The sequence below is a fragment of the Danio rerio genome, chromosome 13 (genome assembly GCF_049306965.1).
Source record: "Danio rerio strain Tuebingen ecotype United States chromosome 13, GRCz12tu, whole genome shotgun sequence".
In the NCBI taxonomy this organism is placed as follows: Eukaryota; Metazoa; Chordata; class Actinopteri; order Cypriniformes; family Danionidae; genus Danio; species Danio rerio.
Genome location: NC_133188.1, coordinates 13,028,665 through 13,051,068, shown reverse-complemented (window position 1 = coordinate 13,051,068; position 22,404 = coordinate 13,028,665). Strand labels below are relative to the sequence as shown.

Here is a 22,404-nt window from a genome sequence, read left to right as displayed (position 1 = left end):
TTATCCAGCAAGTTTTTACAGAGCAGATGCTCTTCCAGCCGCAATCCATCTCTGGGACACACCCACACACACATTTACACACACACTACGGACAATTTAGCCTAACCAATTCACCTGTACCACATGTCTTTGGACTGTGGGGGAAACCGGAGGACCCGGAGGAAACCCACGCGAAGGCAGGGAGAACATGCAAACTCCACACAGAAACGCCAACTGAGCCGAGGTTCGACCCAGCGACCTTCTTGCTGTGAGGCGACAGCACTACCTACTGCGCCACCGCCTCGCCCAATGATAGTAATAATAATAATAATAATGAAAATAGGGTGGAAAAGTGTCAAATTAGCCAGTTATTCGCAACAATGAAAGCCATCAGATGCTTACGATGTCTTTTATCAGTGTTTCTCAACCACATTCTTGGAGGACCACCAACATTTCATGCTTTGAATATCTCCTTTCTCTGTCACACCCATTACAGGTCTTTCAGTCTCTGCTAATGAGCTGATGATATCAATCAGGTGTGTTTGGTTAAGGAGATTTGGAAAATGTGCAGAGCTGGTGGTCCTCCAGGAACGTGGTTGAGAAACACTAGCTTAATTAATGTTCAACACACACACATCTGTTAAAATCTTAAAACATTTCAGGGCTTCCTGACCCTTTAGAGACCAAAATGTTTCAAGCGCACTCTAGTGGCTGGATTATGGATGCACTGCATACACCCCTTCCCCACCTACTTTATTTCTACGCGATTTCCGTCATTAAGGCGTAGTCTTTTGTATGTCCAGTTCTGCATGTTTGTTAGTCTCAAAGTGTGTGTGCAGTCCTAGTTGTTTGGTTTAGGTGTTTGCATACCGCGCACTTAATCCAAAACAGCAGCCAGACTGTGATTTTTGACCTTCCTGCGTCCACATCTTGTGAAAGTAAGTTTTCTTTGGTGCAGGGTTGGGGCACATTTGAAGAACATTTTCCGTCAGATTGGTCTGTTGAATTGTTTAGTGTTTGTTTGCATGTTTAATTTTCACCAGATTTGATTATTTGACAACGAGTTTCTTTCAAAGGTGGTCTGAACCAGCCAGGCTCCCTCCACTTCACCCACAAAACAGGCGTCAGTCACATTTAAACGACCATTATTGGCCTATCTAAAAGTTGGTTTGCTATGCGTCCAGCTTTAAAATGATTATACAGTAGGCCAGATGAACACTTCAATTTTATTATCAGTAACGTTATTATTCAATTTTATTATCAGAGACATTGAAAAGTGGTCTGCCAATTCACCCACAAAGGTTTGCATGTATATGGTCCCTACTGAAAAGACCAGCTTAAACCAGCTTAGGCTGGTTGGCTGGTTTTAGCTGGTCGACCAGGCTGGTTTTAAAGGTGTTTTGGCCATTTCCAGACTGGTTTCCAGCCATTTCCAGCCTGGTCTTGGCTGGTCAGGCTGGGAGATGACCAGCTAAAACCAGCTTGACCAGCCAGGCTGGGAGCCCAGCCGAAACCAGCTATGTCTAGCTTAATCCAGGCTGTTCAAGCTAGTTTTAGCTGGTCAGACATTTTCCAGCCTGACCAGCTAAGACCAGGTTGGAAATGGCTGGAAACCAGCTTGGAAATGGCCAAAACCCCTCTAAAACCAGCCTGATCAACCAGCTAAAACCAGCCGACCAGACTAGGCTGGTTTAAGCTGGATTTTTCAGCAGGGGTAACCATTATATGCACTGTTTTACTTGATTTGATTATGCCTTCGGCTTTCAATATGATCATAGTACTCTCAAATGAACGTAAACCTATTGCATAATCAGTTTAGTAGTCATTTGCTATAAGGTTATTGTTGCCAATCTCTAAACAACAGCAGTAGTAAGCCACCTAACTCATCCTCTCCATAAATTTGTAGATACACCATTGAATAAATATCATTAAATGAAAAGATCAAGCAAAAATAAAGCACTCAAACCTCATAAAGAAAGTATTTAGTAAACTGTTAAAAAACTAACAGTCATTGTCTATTTAGTTAAATTCAATTATGTTATTGAATGAACTCATTAGGCAAGCACTTTATGTAACACTGAATGTCTCTAGTAGTGATTATCAAGATTTATTGACTTGCCAAAATGCACAAGAAATAGCCCAGCTCTCATATTCACACAGCTAAGTAACAATCTTCTGTTAAATATTTCAGGTAATGTCTGTATATCTTTGCCATTTTCATAACTCAAGTTGTAATTTCAGTTCAGTAGGCTACAGAGACGAAGAGAGGGAGTGTGCAAGAGCACATGATTGCTTTATCCGTTTAAAACTAGGGTATAAAAACTACTGCCAGAGGATCTCATTGTCTCTTTGCATTCATCACAGCAATACGACTACACTGGGAAATGGCCACTGCAGGGAAGGTTCGTAAACTTGTCTTTTGGTCTGTTTTCATTTGTGCTGCAGAGCAGTTCATGCATTTTTAATACAACTATATGTTTAACCTCATGTCCTTTTACCTATTGATCACGTTTACAAATTTGCAATGCAAAAAGTCCTACTGTGAAGTCTAATGTTATACACAGAAGACTGCTGTGGACATTTGGAGATATTCTTTTATTATTTTTTTGATGAGTATTAGTATAATACATGACTATAATATGGCTTAATAGTTTTGTTTTGCTAACCATATTGACTTACTGAAAAGATTAAATTGTGTAAAAAGACTACATGAAAAGGTTTAGACATTACACGTTAAAGTGACATTTGTGCATTCATATTTTACTCTAAGTTTTTAAACAAATTTGAAATGTTTTGTGAGTCTCCCACTTCATCAACTCAAATGGACACTAGCACTACATGAGCTCTTGCAGTTTCACTGAGTTAATATTTAGCTTTAGAGATAGAGAAATCAGATAGTTGTGGCTCTAAAATGTGTTAATGTTTTCATTGGTTGGACAAACTCCAACTGAAGTCAGCGAGTACAGTTCTTGCAACTGCTCAGGTTATAAACCTTTAATCATTAAATCTCTAGATTTACAAAATGCTGAACCAATTCCTTTTGTGTGCTGAAGGTGATCAAATGTCGGGCCGCTGTTGCCTGGGAGCCCAAGGCTCCCCTGGTAATGGAGGAAATAGAAGTTGCCCCACCACAGGAAGGAGAAGTTCGAATTAAGGTGGGAAATGTCTCATGAAAGATATCAAGAACCCATGTAAACAATTCTTAAATGAAGAAATAATGATTTAATGATTTTCTGTCACAGATTTTATATACAAGTCTGTGTCACACAGACCTTTTTCATCTCTTGGAGTCGACAGACAATAAAGGTTTTCCCACTATACTGGGGCATGAAGCAGCTGGAGTGGTAGAGAGCGTTGGACCTGGAGTCACTGAATTCAAACCAGGTAATGTCTTAATAAACGTCTTAATTCTTATTTACGAAAGCTGTGATATTTTCCCCCCCATAAGAACGTACAAATAGCTTCTCAAATTAGAACAAAAAAATGGGAGGCACTTGAGATTGTCTATCAGGAATTGATTGGATTGTTGGATAATTATTGTTTTGCTATTGGAGGATCTCAAGTGTGACTGGTTACTCCGCCCTCGAATAATTAAACACATCAGAGATAGAAGATGGAGGGTGAGATTATGAGAACACATGAATGAAAAAATATACTACACTATAATAGTCAATAAAAAACTATAATAAAATGTGATTTCATAGTGATTTAAATCATTTTTGTCCTCGATTTGTTTTTTATTTATGCCACAAATCATTAAAATATTAAGCAAAATTAGCTCAATTTCTGATTAATGATTAATAACAAATTATTATTAATTATGAATATTCAGAATTAACTTCTAGTTAATTTAACAAAATAATCAAAACGATGACTTTGTCCGCTCGTCTGAGCAGACTCTTTCATGGTTTTTTATTTAGAAAGGGAATTTTACTTCTTGTGAAGTTGATAAATAGTTTTAGCTTTGTTAAACTTTAATAAGCTGGCAGCAAGGAATGTTTTACCATTAAAGTGACCGTTTATATGATGCAAAGAAAGACAATCCAACGTGGTAATAGTACGATTTATTGACTAGCCTAACATATAACAAACAAACAAAAAATAATACACAGAAAAGAAAAAAAACATCCCACAACAGACCAACACACTTTAACCCATTGTTTGAAATTACACCAAGCATACAAGTTATCGTTATATGTCATAGCTCATGAGTTGTAAAATTAAATGCAGAACGCAACAACACTAAACATGACAATTTTAAGAATACAGCAACATAATTCACACATTCTTACTCCATCTACTGCTTTAAAAAAGGTAAAAATGTAAGGCGTACGGGTTAAATGAGGGAGTATACAACTTACAAAACTTACATGCACTTTGGGGAAGAATCTTGGGTCTAAATGTCCTTTTTAATAATTGGAAATGTTTGTGTGTAGACAAAAAGGGAAAGCAAAGAAAGGGTTTTTTCCCCTTTTATCTGCAATTTTCATATGAAAACCTAGCAGAGAGGACCAGAGCAATCTGCTAAGTGTCCTGGTAGATAAAAGGTGTCACCCAGAGATGTTCATGGCAGATTTCTTGGCACCAGGTGGCCATAAAACATCACACAGAATGATCCCAGGCCCTTTTTAGGGGTAATTAAATATGTTATAAAAGGCTTTACTAACTCTTAGTTATGTGCATTACTAAATATGTCATTTGTACATTAGTGATGGGATGTTCGGATCACTTTACTGACTCGGATCTTTGAGTCTCGTTCATTGAGATGAACAAATCTTTTTTCGAGTCATTTCGTTCATTTGGTTCAATTTGCCAAAATATTATTAAAATGTTATGAATTGCTTCCAAACACTGCTACAACTAGCCCAAATGGTTGATCACACAACAAATAAGTCATAAATAGAATACTATAAGAAGGAGAAAATAATAATTCAATGTTTACCTGCTTTTTTGTCTATGGAGGTATTGTTTTCTCTTTGCTCAGCTCAACTCGTCATGTCTTCAAATGTCAGCGATTCGTTCACGTTACACTGACAGTCACATATAATCTTAACCAATGTACACAGTCTGAGCCGACAGGAGCCATGATTATTAGTTCACCTTTCGAGTCCTCTGATTTTTAAATCGTTCTTTTATCATGTGACAGAATGACTCAAACCTGAGGACTCGAGACATGAACGGATCAATTCTTTTTCCGGCTCTAAATGCATATGATTGGCCCGTGAGGAACGTATGACTCAATCCCGATAGAGGACTCGCGAGATGAACAGATCAATTATTTTTCCAGCTCAACACATGATTAGCTTCTGCCTTTCCGCGATGAACGACTCAAAAGACTAGAAATGAACGATACCACCTGCATAAATGTGCGCATGTGCGGATGAACGAATCACTCCCTGAAAGGACTTGTAGTTCCCGAGTCATATTGAAGATTCGTTCAAAATGAACAAATCGTTCAAGACCGACCCATCACTGTTGTACATCTTTAAATGCATTTTTGTCAATACCCTCATTTTTAACCGTCAGATAATTCCGGTGTTATGTAGTTGTATCTTAACTAAATATTATCCTAATTAACAAAACATCAATGGAAAGCTTATTTATTCAGCTTTCAGATAATTCAAATAACATCAGTGTATTGTGTTCAACAGGTGATAAGGTCATTCCAAATTCTGGCTGTCAGTGCAGAGAATGCAAGTTCTGCAAAAGTCCCAGAACAAATCTGTGTGAGCGCAGCTGGTAAGAAGCACAAACAAAACCACAGGTGACGCATTTTATTTATTCATCCGTATAACAAATCTTTATTTTTTTTTTTCTGGCAGGGTAAATGATCATATTGAATATATGTCATATCCCAAAACAAGTTTCACCTGCCGGGGTAAGCCCATCCTGCAGTTCACCAACACAGGAACTCTGGCCGAGTACATCGTTATTAGACAGATTTATGTGGTAAAGATTGATGATGATGCTCCTCTGGACCGCGTGTGTCTGCTGGGCTGTGGAGTCACTACTGGATACGGAGCTGCCGTCAACTCGGCTGGGGTGTGTATTGGGATGCTTACCTGATTTAGTTTCTTAAGTAAAATCACATTGTAGGTTTGTTTATTAATGAAATAATGACCAGATTTCACTGAATATGTGAAAGTACTTTTAATGTAGCTATGAAATTAAAATGAGCTCTCCTTTTTTATATTTATATAGTAGCATATGTCAAAATGGTCTGTGCACCTAATTATTTTCTAAACATTCATTCGCCCTCACAATCTTTAATCAAATACCATAATCTTACCTGCCTCCTTCAAAATGACTTAATTTGTGGTCACATGGAATGGCATTAGGGCGGGGTTATCAGGGCGTGTCTCATTTCTGTCCGGCTTTCGTCCATTCGTCAATCTTCTTTCATTTTGTCAGTTCTCAACTAACAAAATGAACAAAATCATGCACCTACTTTTTTTCTCAATTCAGAATTATTTAATTGGATGTACGTCACAATAGAGGGAGAAAATTACCATAAGCTCATTCTGAAACTGTAGCCCTATATACGTTTTTTTGGAGATTGCAAATTATGTAGCCAGAGGTATGTATGGGTGTGTTACATCTTTAAAACGAACGCTATTAGGCGGTATGACGTCGTTCCTTTTCTCGCTTGTCAGCTAACCGATTACCTCCATATGGACAGCTGTTACCAGTTTGTTATGTAGCTCGACATGTACGAGTCCGGTGAAGAAAAGTTCCAGAAAGCAGGTAAGACAAAAACAAAAGCTAAAAAATAAAACAAACAAGTAAATAACAGGATGAGAATGTGGTAAAATCTAAAAATGTAAAAATATTGCGAGGGCTTTTCTTTTTCTGGATTGCTTTTTTTAAACACTTGGTTTGGTTTAGGGAAGTGGGTGGGCGGGTCAATTGGTGCTTTTTAACACTCTATTGGTTGAGTTCAGGGAAGGGGGAGGGTGGGTCAGTCGATCAGTCAGTCAGTCCACAGCGGCCTATGATGGATTTACGTGAGAACAGCATGCAAGGTCTGAAAAAGTGCACACAGCGGCCTCTTGACGTATTCACCAAAACAAAAACTGCAAAAAAACGTAGCTACTGGGTCCTATTTTGCTCTCTCCAGATATGTATATTGGGGTATGTAATCAGAATGAGCTTGGGTTGAAATAAAAGACAATCTTAACTTCTGTTACATGCCTACTTTAAAAATAAGGCTTCTTTATTAGAATCAATGTTTCCATTAAGAACTTTTTAATTTCACAAAAGATTCTAAATATAAAACAATCAACAGAAAGTGTTAAAATAGTAACACAGATGTTCTCAACAAAGAACTTCAAACTACACCTTGTGCCATGAAAGTGATCTATCATGGTTTACTCTGACTTTCTTTTTCCTACTTTCAATAATTTGAAGCCATTTGATGGATGTCTATGTTAAACGGCTTTAGATTACTTAACTGAATGTTTGCTGTAAGAACACATTGCAAACTATTGATTTTCATTCACGAGATTAACTGCATTAGGAGGCTCTCTAAAATGTCTCTAAAACCTGAATTTGTTTATATCAAGACTAAACTGTAAACATTTAGATGGGAATGTTTACAGGACTTGTAAACAATCCTATTTAAGAGATTTTGGTCTGTACTGACATTATAGCATTATGCAGTTACTGTAGATCTTGTCTGCTGCTCATCCATGATGTGAATTTCCCATTTCCAACAACACATCCCAAATGTGCACTTTTGGATTGAGATCTGGTGACTGTGAAGGCAGTGTTCAAAAACCAGAGATTTGACACAGCCTTTCATTCAGATTTCACAAGATAGTATTCTTTTGTTCAGGAACAATACTGATGTTAAACTGTTCCATTTAAACGATGCACAAATCTTGATATCTTGAAATCACAGATTTAAGGCAGGAAGGATCCATCATGCCAAATTCTGACATAATATCTGAATGTTACAGTAGAAATCTAGAATTCAAAACCGGCAAAAAAAATTGACTAGTGTGAATGATTTTCAGTTTGCTGTTTTTAGCTGAAAGGAGTGGCACGGGTGTGCTCTTCTTCTGCTGCTGCTGTTGTTTATCTGCTTCAAGGTTGGGCGTGTTGTGCATTCAGCGATGCTTTTCTAGAGGTCTCTTTTCAACAAGCGTTTGAGTGACTGCTGCCTTAAGCTGTTCATCTTGACCATACTGACTTTCCTTAAAGGGTCATAAAACCCCCCTCTGCTGCTGCTGTAGCTCATTTGCTTCAAAGTTTGGCGTGTTGTGCATTCAGCGATGCTTTTCTAGAGATCACTTTTTAACAATCGTTTGAGTGACTGCTGCCTTAAGCTGTTCATCTTGACCATTGTCGACCTAAAAGGTCATGAAATCTCCCACTTTCAGACCTCAGAATTTAAAAAAAAATGCTTCGAGGGGTGTGAATTGCTGCGAGCAGAGGGAGGAGTGGGCGAGGCCGGCATAGCAGGGAAAAAAGAAGGTCTTTCGTCAGTTGGCTTACCGGCTCAAGATAAACAATTATCTGATACAAAATGTGAGACGCGTGGTTTTATAGTTTTAAAAGTTAAAATGCAAAGAATCGTTTTTATATAAACGTTATAAATGAGGACTTTTCTCCTCCTGAGACCCAGGTCTGAATCTATCAGAACAGGAGGTCTCTTTCCCTTTCTATTCTCCAACTATTGCCGGTAATCTGGAGGTTTTTAAACATAGGCGAACACAGCAGCCTGGATATAGGCGATGTGTCTGAATAGTAACGAACTCAACAGATAAAAGACAAAGTCTGCCATTCTCCAGTTCTCATACAGTTTTCATACAATGCTTGCTGCACACAAACAGGTTAGCTGTATCGGTAGCCCTGACAGCATTGCGGAGAAACAAACCCCATGGATCATGGAAACAAAAATGTAGAAGCCTTAATGAATGTATAAATACTGTGTCGTGCACCGTCTTACAGCTTGGCAGGTCTGTGGTCTGTCCATATTAGTCTGTCCTCGGAAAGCACATGCAGTCATGAATAATTAAGAAGCTGCATCCTCTCACAGGGTAAGAAAACTCAGCTATAAATAATAATGAGAAACTGACATGTCATCACTCCACTAGCAGATTTTGCCTGCCCCAATAATTATTTTAACCCAAATATAAAATTAGCTGACAAAAGCTCAGAATTCTCCAGTTTTCCCCACAATTAAAGCTAACAGGTGCCAACATTGTGTTAACTGATGCTCAACACATACAAATCTGTTAAAATCTCCAAAAAAAAAAAAAAAAAAAAAAGTACTCAAGGGTGTCTTGAAGAGAACAAGAATCAAGGGTGCCTTGCCAGAGTTGCTGGCTGATTGTATGTCTTAATAATCAGCTAAACAGAAGTGACCAGTAGTCAATGAGCATAACGGAGTTGATCTAGCAACACACCTATTCCCAGATTATTGATGTTAGCACCTGGTGGCCAAGACTGGTACTGCATCTTAATTGTTAGCCACCCAGAAGAAAACATGTAGTATATTTCGCTGCAGCATTGAGATCTCCAAGTGAGAGAAATTTCTGGAGCAGGTAGGTTGGGTTATGACAAAGTGTTAACAGTAGCGACAACTGAGCTTGTGCATGTCAATATCGCATCATATTTTTGATGCTGTTCAACTAATATTGTCTTTTCATTTCTGGAAGGGGTAGGTTTATAGGTTCAGGAAACCCTCCAGCACTTGAGATTTTAACATATTTGTGTGTGTTGAGCATCATTTAAGACAACATTAGCACTTTTTAGCTTTACTGGATAATTTTGAGCTTTCAAAAGCTAATGTCATCTTCCAGGTTTAAAAACATTTTTGGGGCGAGATCAAAATCGGTAGCGTATTGCTCATCTGCCTGTCCAGTGATGACACGTCAGTTTCTCATTATTATTATTCATGGCTGAGTTTTCTTATCCTATGAGAAGAGCCCGCTTCTTGATTATTCAATGACAGACCTGCCAAGCTGTTAGACCACAGCCACGCATAGCATGCAGTATTTTACCATTCATGAAGTGTCACAAGTGTTTGTTTCCATGATCCACGGGGATTGTTGCATGTTTTTCCCTGCAGCGCTGTAAGGGCTATTACAGCAAAGCTGTTTGTGTGCAGCAAGCATTTTTGTAGGGTGAGCTGTACATCGCGTATACTCGTGCTGCCATGTTTGCACAGGTGTAAAATCCTCAGGATTACCAGCAGGGCTAATGATTGAAATGAATAGAGCAAGAGTCCTGCTGCACTGCTCTACTGTGTCTGCATTCAGACCCGGGGAGTGAGGAGGAGAGAAGTCCTCCTCATTTATAGTGTTTATATCAACACGATTATCTTTATAATGATAAAACAAATTGTGGTTATGTATATGAAATTATAAATAGCATGTCTAGCAGGACATTAAATTACTTACTGTTTATTTCTTTGCATTTTAACTTTGTAAACTATAAAATGCTTGGTCTCACGGTTTGTCTCATTTTGTGAGTCAACTGACAGTTGTTCGCTCCCCTCTTTCTCCTGGTCAGGCCCACTCCTCGCCCATAATGAAGCATTTTTTGAAAAAATTCTGAGGTTGGCTTGAACAGAAAGAGGGGGTTTCATGACTCTTAAAGGTTGGGATAGTTGTAGACCTTAATAAAACACAATAGGTTGGACTGTATTATGTAGAAGATGCACATAATTCCATCAAAAACCCCAGGAGGTTTGTACACTCAATTCACACTAATTTGGATCCAGCCAACCTCAACTCCAACTCAAAAATGTTGCAAATGCTACTTTTTTTAAAGGTGTGATTTAAAGGGTCCTGATGTTTCTGCGGCTTAAACTGTGAGGTGAATGTTTAGGTGGGTTACAATAGTGATTTTGTCTGTGTTCAGGTTACTCCAGGCTCTGTGTGTGCCGTGTTTGGACTTGGTGCGGTTGGTCTAGCTGCGGTCATGGGCTGTAAAAACGCCGGAGCATCTCGCATCTTTGCTGTGGATATCAATGAAAAGAAGTTTGAGAAGGCCAAGGTGTTCGGAGCCACAGATTTCCTGAATCCGAAAGCATACAATAAACCCATCTCTGAAGTGCTGATAGAAATGACCAATGGAGGAGTGGACTTCTCTCTGGAGTGTGTGGGCAACACTGAAGTATCAGTAAGCTCTAACTAACACGCACGCATACACTGCATTTCTATACTCATTTAAATGCTGAACGTGAATGTTTTTCACCTTAGAGGCTTGCACTGGAGTCGTGTGCTAAAGGTTGGGGTTTGAGTGTTTTGGTTGGATACACTAATACGGACTTCTCTTCAAAGCCAATTCAACTCATATATGGAAAAACCTGGAAGGGAACTCTTTTAGGAGGTAAACCAATTGTCAGTTAATACTGCCTATGGGTTAAAGCAGGGGTGCCCAAACTCGGTCCTGGAGGCCTGGTGTCCTGCAAAGTTTAGTTCCAACCCCAGACACACTTGGGTCAGCTAATCAAGCCCTTACTAGGCTTTCCAGAAACATCCTTGCAGGGGGCTGTTTCATAAACCAAGCTTAGAGAAAAAGCTAGACTTATTTTAACAAGTCAGTTTTATTAATGGCGGATTCTATTTCACAAATTTACGGTAGTTAAAACTCATTTACTCTGGAAACGTATGCTGGGAAACTAGCCTGGTACGGGGCAGGTTAACTCTGTCTTATGAACTAAGTCTGAAGCTCAAGCTTAATCAAAGTAACATTAACATTCACCTACCGTAATTTGATGACTTTTTATTTCACTTAACCTCTTAATAATGATTGTAACTTTATAGTCACTTTGTAATAAATATATATATATATATATATATATATATATATATATATATATATATATATATATATATACACACACCACACATATTTAAGAATAGAATCATAGATGCATTTAAATTGAAATAAGTTATAAGTTATTGCAAACAAAACAAATACAAACTACATTTCAACTAAATATATATATATATATATATATATATATATATATATATATATATATATATATATATATATATATATATATATAGTTTCTGTTGATTTTTTTTTTTTTCTTCCCCGTTTAATAAAATATTAACATTTTCCCTCAACATAATATCTAGGGTGTACAAATTTTTGCCCTTTTTGTTTTTGTTAGATTACTTCCAAATTTAGTTTTGGTACTGAATAATCGAATGTATATGCACAAATATATTATTGTAAAGCATCCTGTTGAAAATATGCATTTTAAAGAGAGATCTGTGAGGGGTGTACTTAAAATAATATTAAGAAAGCACTGACTGATATAAAAAATTGGCCACATTTAAAGGATGACTTCAAATCTGCAAACCCTGAGTGGAATAATGGAGATGAATCCGGGCTGAGCAGTAGCCTCACTTTAATTAAAAGATATTTTCCCATGGGGCGCAGGAAACACAAGCGTCAAAAAGGAAGCAGCAATCTGCAGCGGTTTCAGGAGCAAATGAAAAATCCCCCCGCTTGCGCATGCACGGCTCTGTTGCCATTATTTTAATCTTAATGTGCTGATGTTAAGTACATTTTGTGTGTTACAGTGAGCCTGCAATACATTCAAAAATTTTCTTGCAAGTAATAATTGGCAGGAAGTGCGTAATCTCTCTCACACGTGCACAAGCACAATTTTAATGTATTGTGACATTTAATTTAACATTAATAGGCCTAAATAATAGCCTATATTTTAGAATATGTTCTACATATTAAGCCTGTTGAGAAGATCTGCAATTTCTTTTCAGCCTTCTTTCTTGCAATCTGTAGTTTTTGATTGTTTAAACTATTATATCATTTGATTATTTCAGAGCACTTTCAGCTCTCGTAGTTGCCATGGTAGCACACAACATAATCGATGCATCTATTTCATGATAGTAACATGCACAAACAGTTATCTAATTTATTTAAACCAAATTCATAATTAGTTAGATCAAATGATCTTCAACTTGCTGCTATGAAACCAATTTAAGCGTGAACATTTAGTTCGGCTCATTGAAGTCAGGTTTTGACTGTAATCCGCTCTTTTCTAAATGATTTTTATGAAACAGCCGCCAGGGTTGGTGTTGAGGCAAGTCGAAGCTAAATTCAGCAGGATACCAGCCCCCCCAGGACCGAGTTTGGACACCCATGGGTTACAGGAAACAAAGATTAATTTCTATTCATGTGAATTAGGTTTTAAGATCAAAGACGGTGTTCCAAAACTGGTTCTGGACTACATGTCTGGCAAAATAATGCTGGATGAGTTTATAACTCAAAGAATGAAACTGGAGCAAGTCAATGATGTCGTCAAACTCATGAAGAATGGAGAATGGTACATTTCTCAAGTTTTTTTGGTTATATTTTTAGTTAATCCTGTCAGAACATAACATTTTTCCCCCTATCCTACAGCATTCGATGCATCCTGGATATGTCCAAATAAGAGGGAAATTATCTTCACCATACTGACCTCTACAGTACAAGACAAACAGATGGAAATTGAGACATTCCTTACAAGTTTAATGTACTGTAGATGTAACTTAAGTGTGTCAATCTTGTACTCCAATTATGATTATAAGCTCCTGAACGATCTTGTCACGTGTTGAAAAATGTGATTCTTTGTTGCGCATAAAAAAAAACAAATAAAGGAGAAAATATACTTTAATTCAGCTTGAATACTGGAACTGACTTCATGAGATGCTTCAAACAAAGAGGCCTGCGACTGCTTTTCAGACTTTTAGAATTCTCTTTAAGTGGCATGAAACAACCAAAGACGAACAAAACTCACTAAGAATGACTGCAGTAAGAGGACATCGAGAAAGGCCATCCTCTCAATCACACAATTAAACCACTGCACTTAACCTAATGCTTCCTCTAGGCCATCATAGACACTCTCACTGAAATAGGATTGATTTTAATGGACCTTATGAGCGCTGGTAGTAGTTCATGAAAAACATTTGTACAATGTTCAATAACGTTACGAGGCACTCTTTCAGCTGTGAAGAGTTTTCAGATATCAATCACAATTTGATAAAGATTTGGAGAGACTCCACAGTGTTCTATCACACACACACACACACACACACACACACACACTCCTCGCATCCCGAAAACCCCCAATAATGGCTTACAAAACAGACACAATACGTTGCAACGAGCCAGGTGTACAAACACACTGAAGCAGACCTCATACAGCCGATGCGCTCTCACAAACACACTCACACTGATACTTCTGCCTCACGGACAGAGTGTGGCGGCACGGTTTAAGCCCGGTGCCTTTGAATTGACTCAGATCCAAGCTGATTAATGTGACAGTCAGGTGACACATTCAGAAGTTAACAAATCTCCATCTCCTGCCCAAATCCACTGACACGGCCACGTGGCCAATCATCTCCTGCCCAATAGAGAACCACTGTGTGACTGGCTGATCGGTGATATGGGGCGGAGCGGTTGTATCCTCCACTGCAGAACAGGGCTGATGTGACCCCCCCCCAGCATCCTACATTTGGGACAGGAAGTGCGCGCGGCCATTATCCTCCAGCCGACGGGTGAGGATTTCACAGCCGGTCTCTGTCACGAGGAGTGTGTGCTCAAACTGGGCTGAGCGCTTGCCGTCACGAGTGACTGCAGTCCAACCATCTGGCCACGTCTCATCCTGCCAGCCACCTGCACAGAGATATTAGGCTATCAAATGATTGGGGTATTTAATCACATGTACGCGCCAAGTAGTTTAATACACACATTAACCTACACGTCCATTCAAAGTAGAATCGATCAATTTGATAGTTGTCTTTGTAGATGTTTGAAATACTTTAGATTCCACTGCTTTTAACTTGACCAGCAACTTGTTCCAAGCACTTGAACAGAAAACATTCTACAATAATACTTGTCACCAAAGAGGACACGAGTACACAAAAACACAACGATCTAACCAGGGCCGGAGTGGGACTCAATTTTAGCCCTGGAATTTCAAGATAGACCGGCCCACGTCAGTTCACGACTGATTCCAATTCAGGTTCTAATGGCACGATCACGCCTTTTTCAAGAAAACAGCTGCTTTAGAAATTCAAATGTTCAACAGCCCTAACAGTATTATATGTCTTAACAATAAGAATGGAAAAAAAAAAAAAAAAAGTATTAAAAAAAAAGTATAAATTTTCAGGTGAGATTCGAACACGGGTCCGTGGCGTTGTTATGCAACGTGCTTACCACTGGTCCACAATGGCGCTAATAACAGGGATTAAAAAATAAGTGATGACTTGTGACCCTTAAGACACAGCATTACTTTCTATTGATGGCTTAATTTTTTTCCCCTTTTTAGATTTCTGATCAAGTTATGTCAGATATATTATTGTAGTAAATCATCTCATTTTCATTGAGCAGGTGTATTATTCATTAATATTAATTATTCGAATTCTTATATTCACTAAGATGCGGCTGTTTGGGGTCGATAGTTACATCATCATTAACGTTAGTTAATGCAGGCTGCATTTTGTCACGGGACTGCGAGAAAATAAATAAAAATAGAGGAGCTGCGGCAAAATAATGAATAAAAAGAGTGAAGCTATGGTCAAATAAATAATTAAATTAAGAAATTGTGACTGCTGAGTGCTCGGCTCGATTGAAACGAACCTTGGAGCGGTTCGATTCCAATGAGAAAGCGATCCGATCCGAGCGCGGTTATATATCAGTGTTTTATGGATATGTAATAGGCTTACGGCTATATGAAGAGAGAATTATGAGTATGGCGGGAAGTTTCGCGAGTCTCTGGATGCCCGCAAACGAGTGATGATCTCCCGGTAATCTCGCGTCTCCCTCCCGGTCCTCAAATAGGCATCGTCGCACCCTTCTCACCCCTCCCCACCGCATCTCTCCTCAGACACGTCGCGCGCGAGCACCCTGTCAATCACCACCAAACCACTACCTCTCCTGACAGCTTAGCGGGACGCTGCAAAATAAACCCTGACACTCTGACCAATGTAAGGAGAGTTTACTCGCATGTGGCTTGTTTTAGCTCTTTTGGTCCGATTAGAAACTTTGCAGTGTGAAAGCAAACCGCTCCAAGAGCAAAGAGCAACAATGTAACAATTGTAATCTCTGTTTCGGAACAACTAAATCGATTCACAGGTGTGAAAGCACCCTAACTCAGCCTAAAGAGGCTTAATTGAATTTTTGTGCAGGATCAGGAGTGACGGTATCTTTTGAATGTGAAGAGAATGTGTAGCTGCTAATGGGGCTGTTCACAAATCGCATCCCTGTTTTAAACAATCCTGAACAACTGTGCAATAAGGATAAACAAAGTTACGTGATTTGTCCCTTACCTTCGCAAATCATGGGCTCAATAGTAAACACGTGACCAGGTTTCATCACCCCTACAGCTTTATTTTCTACAGAAACACATAAAAGAAGGACAGCGCACGCTTAGAGTGTTTGCAACCTCCCCGGGTCAGATTACATCACAGTGTGCAATACTTGTATCATTCAAAGTCTCTATAATTAGATGTCACTCACTGGCATAATGCGGTACATTTGGTGCTGTGTGGAACAGTTTGTGAATGCCGTGGCCACAGTAGCTTCGTACCACAGAGAAACCATTAGCCTGCGCATGCTTCTGGATGATGTTCCCCAGCTCACGATAGCGGATACCAGGCTTCACTAGAAATGCAAGAAACAAACATCCTCAGGTCAAAACACAGCCCCTGCTGTGCAAGGCAGCCTTCTAAAGGTCATTAGAGTACATCACATCAAATATTACACAAGACATCAAAAGCTCATCACGCAGGGGTGAATTGTTTAGCATGTTTGCATGTACATTCATTCTCACCAGAGTCGATGGCTTGCATTAGACATTCATATGTGGTCTGAACCAATCTCTTGGCTCCCTCGTCAACTTCACCCACAAAAAAGGTTTCGTTCAGATCTCCATGGTAACCATTGTGGTAAACCGTTATGTCAACTACAGAGGAAAAAATGATATATGATTGACTGAGCAATATGTAGCATTAAGGGCAATTTAACTGAAGTCTGAGTATTGTCTGCAAGCGTTACACAAAACTGAAAATTACACAAGCTGGCATAAAATGATTTGATTATGCTTTCAGCTACTATGATTATGGGTGATGTAGTATCCAAATAACATATGTTATGAGTGATTTCACAACATGGGCAAAAACAAGGCAGAAAAAATAGGCAGGAGAATGTGGAATTTGCCTTCCTCATAAGATCAGTTTCAATGTAAATTTGACATCTAAATGTAAACAGAAACAGATCTGTAGCTGGTGATATTACAGCTCAAAGACAAAACATGCAATCTACATGTCACTGATCATATGTTGTTTCTTTATCTTTTGTGATGACAGCATAAATAAGCATTTATTAATGTGTTTCTTTGAAAAATGGCACCAAAATGAAAGACAATATTTTCAGTTCTGCAAAAGCCAGCCAATTAATTTACAGATGGAAAATGTGTAGTGAATCTTTATATAAAATCTGCACAAACCAAATCTAGACTGAGAGGAAGGATGTGTTTATCTATTTAAAGGGGCAATGAGCTAAGAAATGGAATCTTATGACATCAAGTATCACAAATACTTAAAATATTACTGCATATATTGAAACCAGTCTGGTAAATCAACAGGTTGTGGAATAGGTCACTTTAATATGTAATGGTCAAAACCCAACCTTCACAGAAGATGATCAATGAGAACAGTGCAAAATAACAAAAATAGGCAGACTCGATTTTCCCACAGTATGCTATTTGAACCAATCATAACGCAGCACGCCTAAACAGAGCACGAGAACAGGAGACTGAGCTTAATGACAATTAGCCAGCATAAACAGGTATGATTAATTCAGCGCATGACTTGATGCCAAAAAATAAATTAAAAAAAGCCAACATCTGGAGACGGTGCTCACTGCAGAGCCATTTGAGCAGAGCTGAGCTCCAGCGAGGGGGAGCATGAGCTCTGGCTCCTCCTCCTATAAGCTGTTTTAATGCGTACACCAACCCCACCCCTAACGCTACCCCCAGTGACATCACTCGTAGAAGAAGTGCAAGAAAGGAGGAGCGAGAGCTCATGCTCCCCCTCGCTGGAGCTCAGCTCTGCCCAAATGGCTCTGCAGTGAGCACCACTTGAACATCTGTGGTGTGGGATTACTTTGGATAGAGGAAGACAGATGTATTGCAGAATCAGGTAATTTTTAGAACTGCCAGTTACATATTGCATCTAAAAGCGTGTGGAACACACAAGGCGCATCACTTCCTTCAGCTTCCTTCGCTCATGCTCTTCTGTCATTGCTCGGCGAGCATCAAACAATTTCTTAGAGGATGACAAACTAACAAAACATTGCTGCAGTTTCAATAAAAGTTTTATTTATCAACTCGGTGTGCATTGATTACGCGCGCATCACTCCTAATATATACAAAAGCCAGGCGCCTTCATTGGAAATAAAGAACTTGCGTGCACAAAAGACACAGTATGTGAATAGCCTATTTCACTGCAGCATCACAAAGAGATCTATGATCCATGCATGGCAAAAAAAATCTGTGGACACGTACAAAAAGTACATGCAACCATTACAGACATGTGGTCAAACAGAACATCGGTGCCGATTTATACTTCTGCGTCAAGCGCATGCTACGGCGCAGCCTACGGGTGGATGCATAGCCCTTTGCCGTGGCTGTCGGCGTCACTGAGGCGTACCATGCAAAAAATTTAACTACACGTCACAAGGACGTGTAGCGCAAGCTCTGTGATTGGTCAGCTTGGTAGTGGTGACTAGTGTGGGCGGGATTGAGAGCCGCGATGGAGCGAGTGTTTACAAGTGTGGAGTCCGGTAAGGAACTCCAGATAAAAAGTTTTGTTTTGGGTTTACTTTATGGTTAAAGCTGTTGCACGTCCGCCGGTTCCTGCCTCAAAATGAGCGAGTTTGAGCCACTTGTACTCAAGTGGCTCAAAGTGTTCAGAAAAAAACAAAACACCGGTGAAAAAACTTGACAGAGGAACATTAACACCTCACTGCCTGCTAGCGTTTCGGAAGTGTTACTGCAGAAGAGCACAAACAGCACGCAGTAGTATAAATGCACAGCAACAAACAAGGCATGCACCGTGGGTTACGCCGATCACTCGACGCAGATGAATAAACCAGGCTTTACATACGCTTGACATGTACACAAGCACGCGCACAGACACAGTCTGTAGACTGTTTATTTGTTCTGCCATAGGTCTGTTCTAGAGAGTTTATTACACCTTTACTAGGTGATTTTATTTTTTTGCCTTATGTCTGTTTCACAGCTCTTTGGAAAAGATCTAATTGTTTTTCTTTGTTTCAGATGTAAATTCAATCATTCATATTCACATTGTAAAATGTCTGTGTGTCAAAATCATGATTAAAATAGAAACTGCAATGTTGTTCAAGAAAATCGTGATAGGTTTCTTTTGCCCATATTGCACAGCCCTATGCTGTATTATATGCGTGTGCTGATACCTACTGTTCAATATGTCCCCCTCCTGGAGGTGACGACGGTCAGGTATCCCATGACAGATGACCTCATTGACTGAGGTACAACAGGATTTGGGGAAGTTGTAGTAGTTTAGAGGTGAGGGGTAGCAGTTCCTCGCTGTACACGCCTTAACCAGCAAACATGGAAAAACCACATCAGCCAATAACATCAACATTTATATAGTCTGCAAATTACCACAACTGTAGATATTACAAACAAAAATCCCTGTGCCTGCATTTATCATGTATAATGTCAAAAAAAAATAAGTCGTCAAAACCGTTAAAGGTGCCGTGGAAATGCTTCCTCTGTCTTATGTAAATACCTTTGGTGTAAATTCCCAGTGAAAACAGGCCAAAACACTGACTGTGACAGTCCACATAGGATCACTAATATGTTATGCATTGGATTGGTCACAATGCTTCCTCGTAAGATTACAACAATTATAATTTTACACAGCTTATAAAATTTCCTGTTTTTAGGACTTCTTTTTTTTTTTTTAAATGTCTGTTTAACTCTATTTCTTGTTAGTGTAACCTGTATATTGTAAAAATTGCATATATTTCTAATAGAGCAACAATCATGTAGACTGCTGAATGTTATCGTTTAATGCATGTTTATGTACTGTGTCAAATCACTCAGCTTTTTTGAACCAAGTGATTTTCTGGATTGAAACAACAAACAGCAATAAACTTTAAAAGCAATAAACTTAAAAAAAAAAAAAAAAAAATTTCAGTTAATGCAGAGGTTTGATTTTAACTTCTGCTTATGTTTTCACATACATTAAAAGGTCATAATTGAACTCTAAATATATCTCTGTAGGTCCAAATTTCTAGAGCAGCATGGGAGCAGAATTAATATTCATGACCTTTCCAAATAAGGTAAAATCAGACCTTTCATTCTAGGGCCAATTCCTAGGGTTTTAATGGTTTAGCACTTGCCTAAGACACATACTTATGTAGATATCAACGAACACTTTAAATATTGTTAAAATCAATTCTTTGGCATCTATCAAAATACTAAACTTTATCAGCAAAAAGTTTAACATTGGAGATGTAATCCACCTAATAGATTTAAAGTTAAAAATTTTACCAAATGCACAGCATGGTCAATCTCCTCCGTCGTCACTCCGGGTTTCACCATCATGGCAGCAATATCAAGTACTTCTCGAGCCAGCTGAAAGACACAAGCATCTTCATTTTCAACAAACCTAACTTCTAATGTCTGCTTCAGCTCATGAAAGCATTAATAGGCTGACAGTAGCTGATTTACACACACACACACACACACACACACACACACACACACACACACACACACACAATCACACACACGCACGCACGCGCACGCACACACAGGTGTGAATTTATTTAAAGCAAAAAAGTGTTATTCTAAGCCTCTCCCTCACAAATTACAGAACAAAGAGCTGCTCAAATACGGGCATTTGTGCATCACAAATAAACCTACTTCAAGATTGCAGAATGTTTTGACTGTAGACAATTGAAGTTGATTTGCTAAAGTTAGGGTGTTGTGTTATGTCACGGTTTGTGGGAGTTTGTATTTTTGTGCCTTCTCCCTCTGTTTTGCTTGTCTCCTTTCGCATCTTCTTGTCTGTCATTCGCTCTTAGTCTCGCCCTATCACCTTTTGCTCCGCTATTTTTTCTCCACTAGGTACCTGCTGATTGGATCCCGAGCCTGTCACTCCTCATTAGGGCATTTCCTCATGGACCAATTGGACTTCGTTCCGCGGACTTTAAATTCGACCGGCGCACCTTGTTTTACAGAGTGCTATGCGTGTGTGTTGGTCTGTGTTCGCTCGCTTCTGTTCATACTGTTTGCTTTGTTTTGTGTTTTTGAATAACTGTACATTGATGTAAATTAAGTCATGGTTAAAGAGTTTATCATTCCTTTTTGGGGATAAGGGAATAGTTTACTAAGTCGTGCGACACATTTTGCCTGTAGGTAACTTCAATGTTCAGAAACACTAGGTATGTGGGTGAGCGCCGCATTTTGTATTTTTGCTTAGTTCAGGGAGTTTATGTGTGGCGTCACAAACGCTGAAGATTTCGGTTTCTTTTTCACATTTTCATTTTTATTAGTAAGTTTAGAGGGGGATCTTGTGTTCTAGTTTAGGTGGCTTTTGGCTTTGTTTAGTTGATTGCTTTGGCGCCACTCTAGTTCCTTTTCCCCTAAAACTTTTTGATTGTATTTCTTTTTTTATTATTATTATATATATACATTGTACAAAGCTCACACATGTAAGCCTCTCTTTTGTTGGCTTCATCTTCTCCTCGTAAGAGGAATAAACAAATTGATTGTAAAGTTTGTGTCCTGGTGTATTTTCCATCCATCCACTCAGTAATAATTTAATATTATAAATGTTACGTTTATTCTCTCTAGACAACTTATTTAAATCGTAACACGTTATATCATAATATAAAACAATTTGTAAAATAATTTTTGTTAGCTAATGGGATGCTAATTCAAGGAATAAAGATTCTGATCTAGGACCATTTTTAATTATATTCAACATTCTAAAAAGTCATAACACTACTAATTCAAGTTAAACTAGTTTACCAATTTTCCTTATTACTGCTCACAATAATGAGGCTTTTATTGTATTTTACACATCCTTGACTCAACACAACACTGCCAAAACCCATCCATTTCAGTAATCCTTCTGCACACAAAGTTATCACAGAATTTCATATTGTGATATTGGTTTACCTTGCAGACAACTCTCATGCCCTCAATCTCTTCAGCGTTGAGGATCTTAATCTGAGACGTCCCTTTCATGGTCTGCTCTGACTCCGACATCCCTGCAGGCGATGATGAGATGGTGAATTGGTGAGCAGAAAAATACACCGATACCCATCTACCCACAAAAGCATCTCACTATCACTCAAATATATTGACTAACTCTGCCTACTGACCTTCATCACAACAGA

At 38.8% G+C, this 22,404-nt stretch overlaps 2 protein-coding genes across 6 annotated transcripts in view; one reads left to right on the top strand and one right to left on the bottom strand.

Moving 5' to 3' along the window:
* Positions 1-759: 759 nt before the first annotated feature.
* On the top strand, positions 760-13,621 carry adh8b (alcohol dehydrogenase 8b). 3 transcript variants are annotated; one of them, NM_203460.1, is given in 10 exon segments: positions 760-917; positions 2,344-2,381; positions 3,033-3,134; positions 3,222-3,363; positions 5,631-5,718; positions 5,802-6,021; positions 10,849-11,109; positions 11,190-11,319; positions 13,153-13,291; positions 13,369-13,584. In NM_203460.1, coding segments are annotated over 9 exon segments (1,131 nt in total). In that variant the 5' UTR covers positions 760-917; positions 2,344-2,363; the 3' UTR covers positions 13,400-13,584.
* metap1 (methionyl aminopeptidase 1) overlaps positions 13,600-22,404 on the bottom strand; it is a 22,536-nt gene continuing 13,731 nt past the window's right edge. For 2 of the 3 annotated variants that reach the window (XM_073919543.1, XM_017358739.4), the window contains exons 6-12: positions 22,184-22,275; positions 20,549-20,632; positions 19,448-19,586; positions 16,781-16,912; positions 16,468-16,611; positions 16,278-16,343; positions 13,600-14,622 (exon numbers count right to left, since the gene is read on the bottom strand). In XM_073919543.1, the coding sequence (XP_073775644.1) occupies positions 14,456-14,622; positions 16,278-16,343; positions 16,468-16,611; positions 16,781-16,912; positions 19,448-19,586; positions 20,549-20,632; positions 22,184-22,275 (824 nt within the window). In that variant the 3' untranslated portion in view covers positions 13,600-14,455. 3 annotated transcript variants of the gene reach the window in all.

What these genes read in the sequence shown, in the direction of transcription:
- adh8b (XM_021480549.3), top strand. An exon ending in AGTCACTGAATTCAAACCAG is followed by an intron (nt 3,364 to 5,630) that starts GTAATGTCTTAA and finishes TGTGTTCAACAG; the next exon opens with GTGATAAGGTCATTCCAAAT. An exon ending in GAAGGGAACTCTTTTAGGAG is followed by an intron (nt 11,320 to 13,152) that starts GTAAACCAATTG and finishes CATGTGAATTAG; the next exon opens with GTTTTAAGATCAAAGACGGT.